General features: G+C 34.7%; 2 protein-coding genes and 1 pseudogene across 2 annotated transcripts; 1 reads left to right on the top strand and 2 right to left on the bottom strand.

The window, feature by feature from the left end:
- Positions 1-487: 487 nt before the first annotated feature.
- LOC141698338 (acyl carrier protein 2, mitochondrial-like) lies at positions 488-2,943 on the top strand. Its single transcript, XM_074503024.1, has 2 exons — positions 488-757; positions 2,544-2,943. Exons 1-2 carry the CDS (start codon positions 557-559, stop codon positions 2,718-2,720), a joined length of 378 nt encoding a protein of 125 aa, XP_074359125.1. The 5' UTR covers positions 488-556; the 3' UTR covers positions 2,721-2,943.
- A 1,131-nt stretch (positions 2,944-4,074) lies between these two features.
- On the bottom strand, positions 4,075-5,911 carry LOC141698324 (GDSL esterase/lipase ENOD8-like). Its single transcript, XM_074503009.1, has 4 exons — positions 5,399-5,911; positions 5,029-5,198; positions 4,660-4,927; positions 4,075-4,523 (listed from the first exon to the last, which is right to left on the bottom strand). Exons 1-4 carry the CDS (start codon positions 5,850-5,852, stop codon positions 4,231-4,233), a joined length of 1,185 nt encoding a protein of 394 aa, XP_074359110.1. The 5' UTR covers positions 5,853-5,911; the 3' UTR covers positions 4,075-4,230.
- Positions 5,912-6,505: 594 nt separating this feature from the next.
- Positions 6,506-17,653, bottom strand: LOC141696383 (cullin-1-like; annotated as a pseudogene).
- Positions 17,654-18,167: the final 514 nt, after the last annotated feature.

Raw genomic sequence — 18,167 nt, forward strand, 5'->3', positions numbered from 1 at the left:
CTTTCGGCAGTTTTATAAATGGTGTCCGGTAGGTAGATAGTAATCCAGAAACAAAACGGCTAATTTATTTAGCTCTATTTGTTTTCAACCTGATTGTATGATCAATTGAGAGTTTGTTCCGATTATATCTCTTTCAGGTTATTAATGAAATCTGTTTTAAATATGACAATAAAAAAAAATTGATAGACCTGTCCAAGTTTTTTTTGAGAGGATAATACTTGTCAAACTTTAAAAATTATGATTTTTATACAAAAGGTATACATCACAATGTACATGTAAATTATATTTATAATTTAAACCAATAATAATCTTATAACAAAACTTAATATATTCAATCCATGTCGTTAAAATAAAATAGAAAAACATTTTTAATTTTTAAAATAATATAATTTACACCCCAAAATTTTATAAAAATAGTTACATAGTAAAATCCTTTTACAGCAGGTCCAAAGATCTTTCCTTCCGTACACCCAAGTTATCAAAAAAAAAAATCAACCCCAAAGGCCAAAAATAAAAAGAACCATAACACAAAAACCCTAGGGTCGGTGGAGTCGAGATGGCGGCGAGAAATGCAATCCTCAAACACTTGAGAATCAACGTTGTAGCTGCTCGAACCTTAAACCCGACACTCTCCTTCACTAATCTCATCCGCCGTAATTTCTCCGAGGAAGTGCGAGGCTCGTTTCTCGATAAATCTGAAGTCTCCGATCGTGTTGTGTCCGTTGTAAAAAACTTCCAGAAAATTGATCCCTCTAAGGTACACGTATTTAATTTATTCTTGTTCCTTTTTTAATTATTATTTATGACGTGTGTGTAATTTATTTATTGTTTTATTTTTAGTGGAAAATGTTTATTATATATGCTGATTTGCTGTTTACTGTTGGGTGTGGTGGTTGAGAGACTTGTTGTTGATTTGCTGATTAATTTGATCGCTGGTGTGAATTTCTCGAAGAGAAACTGTAAATAGTTATAGGATATGATGGCGTAAATCGTAATATTAGTAAATACTAGGAAATGTGGTACAAGATTTTGATTAGGAATTTAAGAATGAGTGACTGACAATTTACGGGAGAATGGCGTTTTAAATTTTTAATTCAACATTCTTAAGTTCTAATTAATTGTTTTTTTCGTAATATTAGTGAATACTAGTTATGTGGTACAAGATTTTGATTAGGGATTTACGAATGAGTGAAACAATGTAGGGAGAATGGCGTTTTAATTCAACATTCTTAAGTTCTAATTATTTGTTTTTTTATATATAATGTATATGTGCCAAGTGTGAGGCAGTTGCTTTCTGTTTGAGAGAAGTGCAAAGCAGCTTTCTTAACTTTAACTAAACTTGGGAAGCTTAAATACTGTGGATTTTAACTGCGAGGCTTGTGCTTCTTTGTAGTCTGATAACATTTAAGAAGAAACCATTAGATTGTAGTTTGGCAAGTGGATTTAACCAGTTGGACGGTTATTATCATATTTTTAGGTGAAACTACCCTTACCTGATTGTGAATCATATAGAAGCTATTCTGAGAACTGTGTTCATGAATTCTTATTTTTTTCATGATGCACTTGTTGAGATTAGAAGAGGACAAGTGAAAAGACCATCACTTTTTCTTAATAGCCGGTTCTGGGTACTGTCTCTAAGAGGCCAGATAAGAAAAGAGGAGATGAAAAGCCTTTTTTGATTGAGCCTAAAATCTTTGTACGTTTTCCAGGATGTATTATCTGAAATTTGTTTGCTAGGAAGACGGAGATAATTTAAAAGCTATGAATGGACGTAGGACAAAGCTCAGGAACTTTTCTACAATAGCTTAACCATATACCCAGAAACTATGTTCCATGATGTATATTGTTGTCACAAATGAAGTAACGGTTATCCTCAAGTTTTGATTTCACTTATTAGGCTTAGCTCTTAGTCAACAATGTACATAGAAAAATCCATAGTATCTGTTAATTCTAATAAACTATTCCTACTTTTTGTAACAAAAAAAGGTTTTAGTGTCACCAATTTTCCTCCTTGTTAAATTGTTTTTGCATTTCTTAAGGGTCAAGGAAGAATCCCTAGCTATAGACATGGTATTTTTGACAAAAAAACTCAAAATATTCATGATTGTTGATACCGTCGTTAGTCATTACCTGTCAATTGTTTTACAACTCTGTACCTTTACTTTTGACATGTGGAGTTAAAAATGTTCAATTAATTAGGAATTTCAGACTAAGGATATAACCTCCTATTGGGAACATGTCATCTTGTTGCTCCTTCATACTTCAATATGTAATCTGAAAGACCATATTATCTTATTTTTCAAGTTACTATCAGCTTTGATAGGTTGTGGTGTTTTAAATAGCTTGCAAGTGACATTTCTAAGTATTAATCTGTCAAATCTTTCTTTTTGTCCCTCGTAATTTCCCTGTCCTACTTGCATAAAATTTTTAAGTACTTACAGTTATTAATTATATATGCTCCACTTTTTCTTGCCAGCATGGGCTGCTTTGAATCCTGGTCAGCATACGACGCTTACTAAATCTTTAAACATGTGTTTTTTCAGGTAACAGTGAATGCCCATTTCCAGAATGATCTTGGCTTAGATAGTTTAGATACAGTGGAAATCGTGATGGCACTGGAAGAAGAATTTGGTTTTGAGATACCTGACAATGAAGCCGACAAGATAAGCTCAGTCAATCTTGCTGTTGATTTCATTGCATCTCATCCCCAGGCAAAATAGAAAAACAGTTGGCTACTTTCGCCACTTACTCACAAAGTTGCTGCATGAAGACACTGTTGTTTCTTGAGCTATCTTTTACTTTCTTTCGGATTTGGGGTGTATTTAGCATTCTCTGGCTTAATTATTTCTTTCATAATTCCAGATGGTGGAAACTCAACTAGATATTAAACAGTTGATAACTTGTGTACGTTTGATCTTTCATTTTTGCTCTCTTATCACTTTATCTTGGGTTTTGTTGCAAACTCTTTGAGTCTTTATGTGCTGTGCTCTAATGATCACCTAACTTCGGCTAGCTTAATTTTTCTTGGGTTTGGGGGGTGGGGGGTGTTAATTGTGAGGCATTTGCTCTATTTTTTTTTGAGCCTTGAATGTTTGAATGTTTTCTGGGATGCGTAGTCTGAGGTGGTTTGTTGAGGATAAGGAATAACGCCTGCCTTGTGTTTTCAGCACTTGTTAATATTTTTGTCATTCCTAGTTTGCGGCAACTCCCACAACCCCTTGACCACAATATCCATGACCATTACCAAAAACATTGAATTGCTTTTCAGATGGATGGTACAACCATTTTTTTTAGTGATTTGGAAGGGTACATGTCCATGCCACAGGGTTATACTTGTTTCGGAAGTTGAATTGGGGGTTAAATGCATAAGATTTCTAATACACCAGTCTTCAATTCTGGTAGCAGGCTGGTGTGTAAACTCATCAAGAGTTATGTGGTTTGGGACGAGCACCACGGTGCTGGTTCAGTAAACTCACTAATGCTCTGAAGTAAGATGGCTATCAAGTGCTGATTACAGTTTGTTGAGAAACCCTGGTCTCGGTCTATATAGACGATCTGTTAATTGCAGGTGACTCTGAAAATAACATTATTAGTCTTGAGATAATGTTTTCTTGCAATTTTCGCATGAATGATCTGGGTTACATCAATTATTTTCATGGGCTGGAAGTACATAGATCAGACAATGGTTTCTTTCTTTCAAAGAAGTATGTATGCCTAAGAAATACAATATGGTTCGTGTTAAACCAAGCAAGTTTCCAATGCAAACCAAAACAAAATTGCATCCAGACAAGAGTGTTCCAATGGAAGAACAGCAACCTTATCAACATCTCCACTCCCTCCCCAAAAACATTTTGTCTGCCTGTGTTTGAACTATAATGTAATTTCTTCATAATTTCAATTGATTTTTTTAATGAATTTTACTGTAATAACAATGAAACCATAATCCATATCTTTATCTTTGAACAATATATGCAAAGAATATGATTCAAAAAATGAAGTTTTTTTTGGCAATCACTACACAGATAGAAATATGTTTGTGAAAATAACAAATTAAAAGCCAATAAGTAAAATTGATTGAATTTGAAGGAACCTTTTGTATAGCATAAACTTTTTATTGAAGTTAAACAGACAAGAAACTCAAATCTCCTGATCTGTTACAGAGTTCCAAAGGAAAACTTAAAAATTGCTGTTTACATGTAACGTAGTAGAAAACATTTAGTATTTGATAATCTAATCCAAAATACTCAAGCCGCCATGATTGAATTGTGAGCTAACTTTCTGACATGCATTTTTGGGTGAGTTTGGTGGATCAGAATACAATCCAGTAGCTAGCTTATTAAAGATAATTTGATTAGCTGCTTCTGTGTAAGTGAATCCGTCCCAATTTATTCTTTTTGACGGGTTTTCACATGGTCCTGCAGTCACTAGACTTCCATTCACAGTAGCTGAAGCTCCACATGTTGCTGCCCCAAAATTATATGCTCCTCCCAACCCACAACATGCCTCTAGAGGTAACTCAAATCCTGCAATATTATTGCCCATAATTAAGATTAGCATACAGCTTTGAACCGTATATGTTACGAAAGACTCTTTCCATGATCTTATATTGTTATTCAAACAGTATTATACTGAATAACTACCAAATCAGCTTACACATACCGTATACTTGTGGTTCCATGTAGAGAGAGTAATATGCAGAATAAATGTCGACATAAGTTATTGCAGCTAAAGGAAGGTCCACCCGAAGTTGATCAACGGCCTTTTTCAATACAGAGTTGAAGGTTTGAGCTAAATCATTCACGGCATTTGAGCATCCAGCATTGTCGACGTCTGTTGTTGGAATGATTGTCAATATATATGGATAACAACCAAGTGGTCCGGTATTGTGGATCCAAAATGTTCTTGCTCCCATTAAATTGTACATATTCTGCCATCAGTAGCATCATACAATTAGCTGTATTCAGTAAACTAAATTTACTAACATACAATCACTAGTTAACAACTTGACTAAATGCTTCATATTATTACCTTTAAAATATCTGTAAAGCTGTTGACTAGATCAGGTAAACTTTGCTTGATTTCATCTATAGACATGCCTGTGAAGAGTCCTTGGGCGAGGTCGTTTTGGCCCATGTCAAAAGTGTATAAAGCTTTTGCAAAAGATTCACTCGTTGGCATATAACTTGCAAACACTCCACCTACAACAACAACGATGCTCTCAATAATTTTTTTTGGCTAAAACTACAGTAATGTAAAACTACATGAATTGCCAACAAAGGATTGATGCAGTGGTTGAGATCTTGTCCTCCTTGCGGGAGGTCAAGAGTTTGACTCATGGTGTGTGGATAATTACTTATCAAAGAAAAAACTAGATGAATAATAATGCAGCTAGCATTACCTAGGGTTCTGACTTTCTGCGATCTTTCAATAAATTGTGCAAATTCAGAGAACTGCACTCCAAGATACATAGGACTAAATCCAAAAGGTGGTGAGTCCTTTGGAAGAACTAACTTGGGAACTCCAATTGTAGCTAAAAGTTGCGCGAAATTGGCTCCGTGGGAGAAGGTGGTGCCCAAGGAATCCAAATAAGCGTTGAGAAATGGTTTGCCCAAGCTTGTAGCTATGAAATCAATGATAAGGCGTCCATCGGAAGATCTTCCAGCTGTTCCATTAAAGAATGTCTGACCATAAAAAGCTGGCGTGCCACTGAAAGCCGATGAAAATGCACCAGTGTCCGAATTTCCATCTCCAAAGTTGAAAATTGCTGGAAAATCACAACTCGTTACAGAATAAACAGGGCTCAAAACAGTCAAAACAGAGAGAACAATGCAAAACAATGATACACAACTCATTTTAGAATAATAACAGTAATGTTGGTTAGATGTGTCTTATTAATATGATGATAGTTTAGCATGCCCTGAGACTTGTATATATAGGCTATGTAGTAGTGGACTTTCTTGACCAAAATTACAGATCGTCAACACTTTCTGTTCTATGTGCATACATAGGCCATCACATTAGAAAATTCAAAAGCACCTCATTTATTAGCAACCCTTCACATTTGTAGGTAGACTATAATACAAAAATCACTGATTACTATTATTGCACAACTTTCAACTCTAGCGCCCAAGGTGATGTTATTTTTTTCATCAACTTGCATATAGTTTGTAGTATTGTATTTAAACTTGTTTGATTACAGTGCAAAAAACAGAATGGGTTTTTTCAATTTTTCTATTTACCAATTTAGAGAGCCGCCATACAAGAACACGTATTGTAGATGTGGATGTAGAGTTAGCATATTCCTTATCTACAATAGTGTACATGTAAGCCTCTAAGCTGTATTTGTCAAAAAAATTAGAATAGTGATTGCGCGGCCTTTAAAACTGCAAATACAAATATAATAGCGAATGAGTATTTCATCGAATTTGCGGCGAAAACTTGAAATTTTTAAAATTAAACTTTCCTTATATGTCTTTGTGTTATTCCAATAAGTATTAATCACCAATACAGTCTATACGAGATAAAAAGGTTGCATGCGAAGCTGAATAATCAGTACAGTACGTAGTAAAAAGGATAAATTGTGAATCAATCACTCCATCTTAATATTTTCCGGTCAACTCTTCACTTCCCATTTATCAAATACTGTAGCTCTTCTGAAGTTCAGGACCCTTGTAATTGGGTTGCATACACAGATAGCAGCTCATGTTTCACAATCTAGAACAGCAACCAACAACAATAATAATAGTTGATCAGAAGAGTAAATTGCATAGGTTTGGCCGTACTTTACACTCAATTTCAAAAAAGTTGCCATACTTATAAATTTTCAAAAAGGATGCCCGACTTCATTTCCGCCTTTTAGAATATTGTCTCCCGTTAACTCCCGACTAACGGGACTAACATAACAGGGGTAAAATTGGTTTTTTATAAAAAAACAACGGTCATATTGTGTATATATATATGTATAACCTATATGTGAGTTTTTTCTAAAGCTACAGACTACATCTTCAACCTAGAGAGTCTAAAAATATGGTTTATTGTTATTGCGGGAGACTTGCAGCTGAGAGATGTGCTTGGACATATGCTAATGCTGGGCGTCGCTTTAAGAATTGTTCTGATGGGCAAGCCGGCTGTAGATTTTTCCAATGAGTGGATGCTCCTCTATGTAATCGAGCTAAAATTGTGATTCCGGGTCTTGTGAAAAGGTTGAGAACCATGGAAGATGAGCATTTGATTTAGTTGCAAGAAGTTCAGGAAAAGAAAAAAAAGAAATGGATGTTTAGATTTGTGTTTGTGTCTGTCATTTTGTGCATCTTTTATTTGTTGAATGGCAGTGAAGGTGCATGTGTAGGTTCAGATCTAAAGTAGGCGGAGTTGTAATGAATTCTGGGTGGGGGAGTTGATATGTAATGAATTGTGCTTCCTGCATTTTTTTGTAATGAATTATGTATGGCTTTAATGGTAAACTGTTAGTACTTGGTTGCTACATGCCTTTATTACACTATTTTTTTATGTACATCAGATACAAAAGAGTAAAAAGAAACCATGACATTATAAAAGGATCTCCAAATCAAAAGATCATCAATTACAAAAGGCTGTTTAAATTGTATCTCAAAAGATGTTATACTAATCAAAAGAACATACGATCAACAGTTAGAACTAGTTCTCAATTGGTACCAAAAACAACAGCCAAATTGTGAAATAGTAGTTATGTCTTATGTAACACCCCCAAATCCGGGGTCGGGGATCCGGGTTGTCACGAGTTCCATTTCCCTTAATAACACTTAATCTTAATAAACAATCAACTACTGCGTACTGTGACCCCATAATATACACACACACACCACAAATTATAGTCTCAGAGATGAATACCAAAAATAACCCAAGTCAATTTATTCCACAATTATAAATCGTTATACCTCGAAAGGATTTCTGAATAAATTTACATTTCCTTGCCATTATTACAATTCATATAGATACATATGTCTGGAGCATCAAAAGTTGAAAGCCTAGCCTACTGGTAATTCCTACCTTGGCTACTGCGGCATCAACGCCTCCAGAGAACTGCGGAATCTTTCCTAACCGTTTGCGAATTGGAAGCTTGGTCCTGTTCATCTTTTCTATCTGTTGTTGTGTGATGAAAGAAGAAAGCAAGGGTGAGCAACAAGCCCACCAAAATAATATATATAATAATTAACAATGTATGAGCATTCTCATCGTACTCATGAAAGTCTTGGTCAAGAAGAAATGAACCAAGTTTGATATCTTAACGCGACCAAGTCGCAAAATATTCAGTATATATGTATATATACTTTTCAAAATCTTGGAAATCCTCTTCCATGCATCATATACACAAAGTTCCAGTTTATAACTGTATAAAAATATCGTTGCAAGGTGATCTCATATATCTAACCTTGTCTCAACATTTTTCTGAAAATCTTTGACATGCACAAGATAATCATTTACTAGATATAAGTTTAAAAGATGAAGTTACAAGATACTCCAATATACTTATATCTTTTCCGAATACTACTTGAACTACCACCGTTCAAGGTATAATCTGTGTCAAAAGTTCATCACATAGATGAGACTACAAGATATGATTTGAATAGATTCAACCCTTGAAATATCATTCAAAAGAAATGAAGTTACGAGATACTTCATTAAGTCCCGATATATATATATCCATATATATATATATATATATATATATATCTCATACATTTCCTAAAAACCTCTGTCATGTAAAGTATGAACATAGTTGTAATATCCAATGAATTTGGAAATAAAAGAATTTTGGCATAAACCTGATATCTTGCTGATCAGGCAAAGATACCAATAAGTAACCTTTTCTACTGTAGATGGATGAATTCCTCGCCGGTCATCACCCTGGCCGCATTCGGACCTCGCGCTAGACCGTTACCCGGCCACTCACGCGTGGATGGACTGTCACCCAGCCTCTTACACCTTCATAGACCGTACCCCGGCCTGTCGCTTATGCCGACTCAATCAGATGGACTTACTTCCCGAACATTGGGCAATGTAATCAAATTGTTGTCTCAAAACAGCAACCACGTTGCGAATATAAAATACACCACAGAGCCGGATCCCCCAGGTTTTGAGCGAGTATTTAAATCCCCTTGAAAGGAAGATCTTAAATATAAAAATGAGTTTTGGGACCCGCTCTATCCTTTAAAAATCATTTTGAAGACTCGAAAACATTTTTAAGAATGTTTGGAGTAATGCCGACTTAATAAAATAAATCAGTCCCAATATATTAGAAAATATCTGAATATTATTATTTAAATAATATTACCATTAGGATAATCCTTATAAAAATAATTGAAGTAAAAGTTTTAAAACTCATACTTGAAATGGATATTAAATAACCAAAGATATACTTATACGAAAGTATGATCTTTATTTGAATAATCGAAAATAAGTTTGATTATCGAAACATTATTCTTTAATAAAATAAAGAATGTTATTTAATAAATAAGCGGAGTCATAAGTCCTCAAATGAATATTCAAAATAATATTCATTAAATAAAATAAAGCGAGTCATAAGTCCTCGAATGAACATTCAAATATTATTCATTAAATAAAATAAACTGAGTCATAAGTCCTCGAATGAATACTCAACTAATATTCATTAAATAAAATAAAGTTATCGAATAAACCTTATTCGATTAATAGTTTTGAAAACTATATCAATATATATATATGTAAATATATATATATATATATATATATATATAATATACTCGAGAACATCGACTCCCGGTTTTAGAAAATGTTCACCTTGGGGTCCCCTATACTAAGGGTATACGCAATTACTGCTTATCTCTAGCATAGGTATTATGTAACTGAATCAACAGATATATATATATCAAGATTACGAAACAGGCATGCATATATACCATATCACATGATCCAATATATCGCAAGAATTTGCTAATTAATCATCAAGCATCTATCACAAGATAATGCATATACATATGTATACATCACAACAACAGTATAACGGGTAGAAAACTTGCCTGAGCGACTGGGGGTTATAAATGGCTTGGGACGAGTCTGATAACCTATAAACATCATATAAGTTGGAATTAAACCAAAGTCACTTATAAATCTATACTTTAACCAATTTAGACTCTAACGCTCGCTTTGCGCTTAATGATTCTCTTAAGTCGCTTGAGTACCCTCGGCTCCACCATTTTTAATAAATTAACCATTAAGCGTTTTAAGGCGATTCTTTCGCGAGTGCCTTACCAACTGCCTAATACACTTTAAATAAATGTTTCATATTCCAATTAGTCCTTTTAGGTCTTTAACCTATGTTTCAAAGTAAGGCGAGGGGTAATGGTTCGTTCGCGAAACGCCGTTACTTAAAACGGTCGTCTCTCCTAAACCGTACATCGGATTCAAACGAACCATATATCAAAACGAAGCTCGTAACATGAACTATCTAATAATGGCAATGGTCAAAACCTAGCAGTGAGTTCACGGGTACTAATGTTAACAACAAAAACAGTCTAAAGTAAATCGGGCATTACGACGGCTATGTTTACGCGATTACCCAAATTTACACCACTCCAAATCAACCCACAATCAACATCCCAACCAAACTCCATCCATACTTCACCATAACAGCCCCAAAAACTCAATATTATCAATTTATACTATTCTCAAACATGAATTTAAACTACACTTAAGTTCATTAATCAATAATCCAAGAATTACAACTCCAAAAACATCACAAAACCAACTAATCTCTACATACACAACAATCAAGCCTCTCATGAACTATAACAACAAAACTAAACATAATAATCAAAGTAAATTTAGGGTTTGGAGGGGTTATACCTTCCTTGGAGAGTGGAGAATCAAGTAATTAGCTTGGAATCACCCTTAAAAGTCCTTATCCAAGCTTAATCTAAACAAAAACTCAAGAACAAAAATTTTAGTTCTTGAAAAACACTATTCACCCTCTTCTTCCATGATTTTTAGGAAGAGATTGTGAATGAATTAGAAGCTCAAACTTATAGGATAGCTATATCTATGCATAAGGAGTCTTAGATAATTACCTTGCTAATTAACAAAGCTTGGATCTAGGATTTTGACTTTTTCTTTCTTTGAAGAAGAAGAAAGCCGAGAGCTTTTGATGAAGAAAGGGAAATAACTTTGTGTTTTTGGTGAAATGAATTGTTGGTTGGCTTGGTTGATTTGTTTTGTTTTGATTTATTACCTTTTACCATGGTAACTTTTGTGTGGTTCTTAATCAACCAACAACACACCTTTCTTTGTCATGCTTATGTCACCTTGTTATGTCATCTTGTTACACTTGTCTTCCTCTTGTTGGTGTGATGACATCATCATCCACTAACCCCTTGATTAACTCTTAATTACTTGGCTAATGACCACTGATCTGTTGTGCGGTTAGCTTAACTTTCGTTTTCGTTTATCGTTTGAGGGATCATACCCGGGATCTTATTACTTAGGTTTCCTTAACCTTTCTCAATACATTATATTCCTTTTATGATCCTCTCTTATAATCCTTGAATTTAAATCCTTTTTATTCTGTTACCTTATACTCAATTCTTTCTGTATCTGGTAGATTTCCGGGAAAAATCAAAGTGTTCGGATTTGGATTCTGACGATCTTTACATACACTTATATACCACATAGAGTACTAATAATATCCCAGAAGATCAATAAAAGAACCCCTACATAGTGTGGCATGAAAAGTTTTCTTATTCAGCATAATCAACAAAATCACTATTCATAAGGGTTACAAAAAGTTCAAAAATTTTGGGGTTATTACATCTTATACTAAATAGGATCAATCTTGATATCTCTTGTTAGCCTTCTTCTCTCTAACACTCCTTGCCCTGAGGATCTCGGCTCTTGTTGTCACAAGCTTTTGCTTCTTCTGCCATGCTTTTGGTGCAACACCACATGCACCAGTTGGTTGTGTAGCAGAAGTTTGCCCAAAAATTCCTCCCTGGCTATCATTAACTTCATTTATTGGCTGAGATTCACCAGGTGTGAACTCAGTTGCATTGTTAACCTCTTCAGCCTCTTGCTCAACAAATACTCCTTCCTCTTGGACATTGTCTTCAGCATGTTCAACTCCTTCCTGCTCCAGCTGCGCTTGATAATCTCCTTCTTCAGTTGCAATGTTAACATGTCCATCCTCGTGCTCAGTTGTCTACAAATGACATGATAACATTCTTGTTCAAACATGGACTGTGTTAGTATAAGTATATGGGAAGTGGATTTTTATACCTTATTCTTGCAGGTCCTTCGATTGTGTCCCAATTGCTGACATTTTCCACATCTCAAGCTTGTTTTCATTCTTTTCAAGGATGTTTAATAACAACCATGTTTAATAGCAACACAAATGTATTAAAATTAGCATATTAAGCTTGACTGTGTTACCTTTTTAATTGCAGCCATATTTTTTTCAAAGTGATAGTCAGTTGTAGACCTTGCAGCACTCCACATCAACCCTCTAAGTCCAATTCCCTTGTGCAACTTGCTCATGTTGCTGTACAAATGCATTGCACAGAACCTGTGCTCTGCATTTGGACATAACTCCTCCAAAGATCTTACAAGACCCTGCATACAAAATGATAGTTATTCTACTATGTTGAGATGAATATATGCACACTCAAAGATTAAATCAGTGAAATGATGCATACCTTTTGTTTGTCAGAGATAAAAGTCCAAGATCCATCATTGTTCATGTTTAAATCATCTTTTAGCTTACTTATAAACCACATCCAGTTTGCAGTGTTCTCTGCATCCACTATAGACCAAGCTATAGGATACATTCCATCATCTGGGTCCATTCCAACTGCTGTCAATATTTGACCACCATATGGGCCTCTCAGATGGCACCCATCCAAGCCCACAATAGGCCTACATCCTGCAACATAACCTTTCTTAAGAGGCCCAAGACATATGTATATTCTCTTAAATATACCTCTATCCTGTCCAAGTTCAACATCATCCAACTCAATTGCCACAGTGGAGTCTGGCATCACCCTTTTTAGCTCATTTTCATAATCCTAAATCATTGCATAAGAATCTTCACGTGTTCCATTAATCACCTTCAAAGCAATATTTTTAGCCCTGTACAGCATAGACTTGTTAACATTACACCCCAAATCATTTACCACCTTCTTCTGAAATGCATCACATTCCCAGGTAGGGTTCATCCGTATATCATTCTCGTACTTTTTTGCAATCCAATCTGCAGTTAATTGTTTTTGATGCCAAGTTTGCTGACATGTGTGCTTTGAAAAATATGTCCTAATCTGGTAAGTGTCACTTTTTTGACACTTATTTGCATATATTTTCCAGCTACAGGGGGGTGTGCATTTATACTGAACCTTGTAACCCATATTTGGACACCTAAGTACAAGTCTTCTTTCAACAATAGCATGACTTCTAATAGCTCTCCTCAGGACATCTGCACCACTAAAGAGCATGCCAAGCTCAAATTTTGGGTTCATCATATAATTACGCTCATTAAATTCTGGGAAAACAGCATCAACCTCATCTTCACTACTCACAGCCATCTTTTCATCTTCGCTACCACCATTTGTCTCATCATTAAACTCAACCTGATTCACATCCCACTCTTCACTTATGTAATCAGTCTCATTCACATTATCTTCTACATCAAATTCCATCTCATCTTGTGTGGAGTTTCCATCATTTGAGCTGTCAGGATGCCAATCTGTGTCTCCTTCACTATCTTCATTCTCTACTCTTATTTTCAATCCCCCTTCATTCACTTCTCTTTCTCCATATGTATTCTCTTCATTTTCCTCATCATTCACTTCATTTTCCCCATTTTGATCATCCGTAAAGATTGATCTTTTCACCCTTTTTTTCTTAAGCTCAGGCATTTGATCTTCCCAACTAGAACTATCAGTACTTTCCTCTTCACAACTCACATTATCAACAACATCTATAATTGGTGGACTTGAGAGTGGTGCAGTTGATGTGGCTCTAATTGGCAAACCTTCAATACTAACAGGTTTTATAATGACAACAAATACTTTTACATACTGAACATCCTCAGATACAAGACCAGTCATGACCAATATATCACTATCACTTTCTAATTTTCCTAACTCATCCATGCCCTCATTCGGGGCTTTAAAATAAAATTCAGCCCCTGCAGAAATACGACCAGTGGACTCGGACACCATTGCACCAATTTCAAACATTGACATCAAATCGACATTACAAAAATCAAAGTAATCTATCTTATAATCCACAAACTTGGAGTTTAGATTCTGAAAATGACCACCATAATACATTTTATAGTAAAAAAGAGGGGTAATCTGCAATAGACAAGAAACATGCAAACAATGATCTTTTATACAATTACGGCCAAAAGGGAGACACAAGGGACCATTCTAAACATTATCAAATGAAAAAGCAACATTTTTTGGACCCCTCCATGAGTATAAAATTAAAAATCGAATCTCACTTGAAAAAATAAGGGTTCGAACATGTTACCTTTGTAGTCGGGGCACTCAGCAACTCCATATTTGTGCATCTCCTTCCTATGTCACATGAACCACTCCATCTCCACTCTACTATTAGGGTTTCTTTACCAACTGTTTCGTCTTCACTTTATAATTAGGGTACTGTTTTTGTAAAAGAAGATAATTTTACTTTACTCTTTACAAATATCCAACAACCTTTATATATAAATAAAATAATAAGAGTAAATTGTCTATAATACCCTTACGGATATTATAAAAAGTTGATTTAACGGCTCCTACTTAACGGGAGTTGACGGCAGACACTATTCTAAAAGGCGGAAATGAAGTCTGGCATCTTTTTTGAAAATTAGTAACTATGGCAACTTTTTTAAAATTGAGTGTAAAGTACGGCCAAACCTATGCAATTTACTCTTGATCAGAATAACAAATATATCAGCAAAACTTAAGCAAAATGCAAAAGCACAATCAGATTACATAGTCGGATCATCTCTGACCATTGCACTATCACAAAATCATCCATCATCATGACTGAATAAAAAATGAATACTGTTTTCGCCAAGTAATTTCAGGATAACGTACCTCAAGCAACTTTGGCTCACTAGTAAAATATAGGTAGTGACAAACCCTGTCCTCCTCTCGTCACAAACATTCTTTTGCCTGAAATTGAAGGAAATATTACATCATCTAGGATATGAAAAATAACTGTGACTTGAATATAGGTAATAATGTTACCCTTAACATATAATCACGACGAGAATCGTCAAGGATCCAGTTTGAAGCTTTTCAAGAATAGTAAGCAGCAGTATCAGTGAACATGGCATTTTCAAAGTCATCCTCATAGCGATACATGAAACCCATTCTGATTTCAACAAATATATCCAAAACATTCTTCAATAGAGCTCGGTCAATCTATTCCCCCTCACGCTCTTGATTGATCTGTTATAAGAATACATTTACATGTGACCTGAATGAAAACCAAGAACATAGTAAAAGGAAAGTCAAAAGAACATACCAGATATATTACGGCATCTCTCACCTATACTTTCAAATCCTGATAGACCTGAAACCAAGGTAAATGTTCCAACAATATTAAAAGCAGTCTAACTTTCTACTATCATTTCTTCATCTTAATGCATCGGAATTGTAACAGAGTATAACACGTTTCCAAAGAATGTACGTCAGACATGTATCAGAATCAACATCTGAAAACAGAAGAGCAAAACTAATAGTTACCAGATCAGAGAAGCACATGAGTGCAGCTCCATTAAGTGCAGGAAGTGACCTCCGTGTAATGAAGTACTTATCAAGATAGTGAAAGCATCGAGAAAGCCACCTGACCATGATTTTATAGTTTGTCCATCTATTCACAAACTCTCTCAACATAAACTCATCATGCTTCTCTTGCAAAGAAGGCAGTACCTGAATCATAATCGAACGCATTAAAATTAGCTATAAAAAGAAAGGCCAAAATGTTACCTCCTGGTTAAGCATTGGCCATCAGAGTCGTAAAAAATGCTCAAGAAACACTAGGGCGTGATCCTTTAAACATAAAAGGTGGTCTATATGGCAAGGTCATATAGTACAGTTAAAGAATTGCAATATTGGTGAATGGGAGAATAAGAAATTCATTCAAAAGGAACCTTCCCAAGTTTACTTTCACCTCCATGAAGAGGTGTCTATGTTATCGGACTGAGGTATGGGCGCTGAACACGAGTGCGAATCCAAGTGTCCGGTTCTACTATTAATATATTTAGGCTTTTTAAAAATGCATCTGAAATAGGACACAGATGCGGGGACTCACATTTAAGCTTAAAGTAGGTCATATTCAACATTTCTCGAATACTGCTCTCTGAAGTTCTGTTACCATAAACATCTTATAAAAGTTCGAATTTCAGTAAGATTTAACAAATGATTCAATTCCGTACATTAAGGATCACTTAACAAAAAAATAAAAGAAAAATGGAATAATAACCAAAGCTACATGAACCTTTTGATTTGGTATTAAACAGCAAAAACAATGTTCCTTGTACTGATCTCAAAAGAGAAAACCTTAATCTCCAAAATTGATATGAATAAGATGACTAGTTAGTGTTTAACAACTTCTAACAGACGAAAAACATATCTACAGCTAACCTGCACTTTGATATACAAATATATCTTCCCACAAAACAATTAAAGTTGAACTCTAGCATAGTAAAAACACATGCGCTTAACCTACAACCGGTGTTTTAAAAGAAGAAAATCAGTGTTAGTCCGTAGAGGCACCTTAAAGTGATTAAACGATTAATCGTTGATCAATTGAAATAGAGTTTATTTAATTTAATAAATAATAAAATTTAATTTTATGTAAACACCATCAAACTATTAAAAGATTAAAAAAAATACTATATCCACTCACTACAAGAAATAGGCCCATTTGCGACGAAAAACTTGCGACGAAAACATTTTGCGCGCATTTTTATGACAGAAAGGTAGAAATCGTCGTAAAAACTTGCGACGGAATAAAACTGACGTTGTAAGTATAGTATTTTATTAATAAACAGGTGTCAAACAAAAAATAAATCACTTGTCATTGATCCATACTTGTTGTGAACAAAAAATTAGGAGTTTGGTAAATAATTTAATCAATAAATTCATAAATAATACCCACATATAATAGTTAAATATGGTCTAATACTTTCTTTTTGAATTTTTAACCTTTTTCAAAAAAATCATCTTTCACCGATTAATTTTGTCTCGACCAACTTTTAGAACACTGCCTACAACAAACGAGCATTAGCAAAGTAAGTGGTCTTACAATTGAAGTTATGTGTTCCTCAAACACCTGACGGTACTTGTCATACAGCCATCGAGAATAATCATGTGGAGGGTTCTGCGTACACATTGTATAAACTATACTGTACACACCGAAAAGAATGACACATCATTTCCATCCGACAAATAACAAATACTTAAAATACACAAGTAGATGTCGAGTAAACATACCTGTAAATCTGCATATAGTCCTCAGAGGTAAACGGAGGCTCGGCTTGACCTTCGAGAATCTTCTGCAACTTAGTGATCCCTTTCTGAATAATTTCCCATCCATTTTCAAAATAGATAATCTCCCACTGATACATCATATCCATGACTTCCTAAACATGTTTTAACAAACTCATTTATTACACAACTTATCAAACACATAGCATCACAATTTCGTAAACCCTAACTATCTCAACTAAAAACCTCAAAATTTACAAAGTAAAAAACACAATCACAACAAAATCAACTGAAATTTCAAACATAACCTACAACAAAGTAATCGAAATGATGTATGTCTGTGTATGATTCGTAGAAGAGAGAGAGAGGGAGAGAGAGATGTTAAAGTTTGTGTTTTAATAGCTGGTCTTTCTTAGAATTGACCAAGTCTTTAGGTGGTTTGTTACTTTGTATTTCAGTTAGAGTAGTCTCTCTGATTTATAGGAAGTTGTGGGTAGTTGTTTCCTGATTCGTAGGAGTTATGATTAGTGGAAGTATATGTAGTGTTTCTATAAGGCCTATATACTCAGGTCTCTTGTTTTAATAATAAAAAGTGTGAGCTTCCATATATCTCTTTTTGCTTAGTTATTTTAAGCTAACAGTGGTATCAGAGTCATTACAATA

The sequence above is a fragment of the Apium graveolens genome, chromosome 11 (genome assembly GCF_009905375.1).
Source record: "Apium graveolens cultivar Ventura chromosome 11, ASM990537v1, whole genome shotgun sequence".
Taxonomy (NCBI): Eukaryota; Viridiplantae; Streptophyta; class Magnoliopsida; order Apiales; family Apiaceae; genus Apium; species Apium graveolens.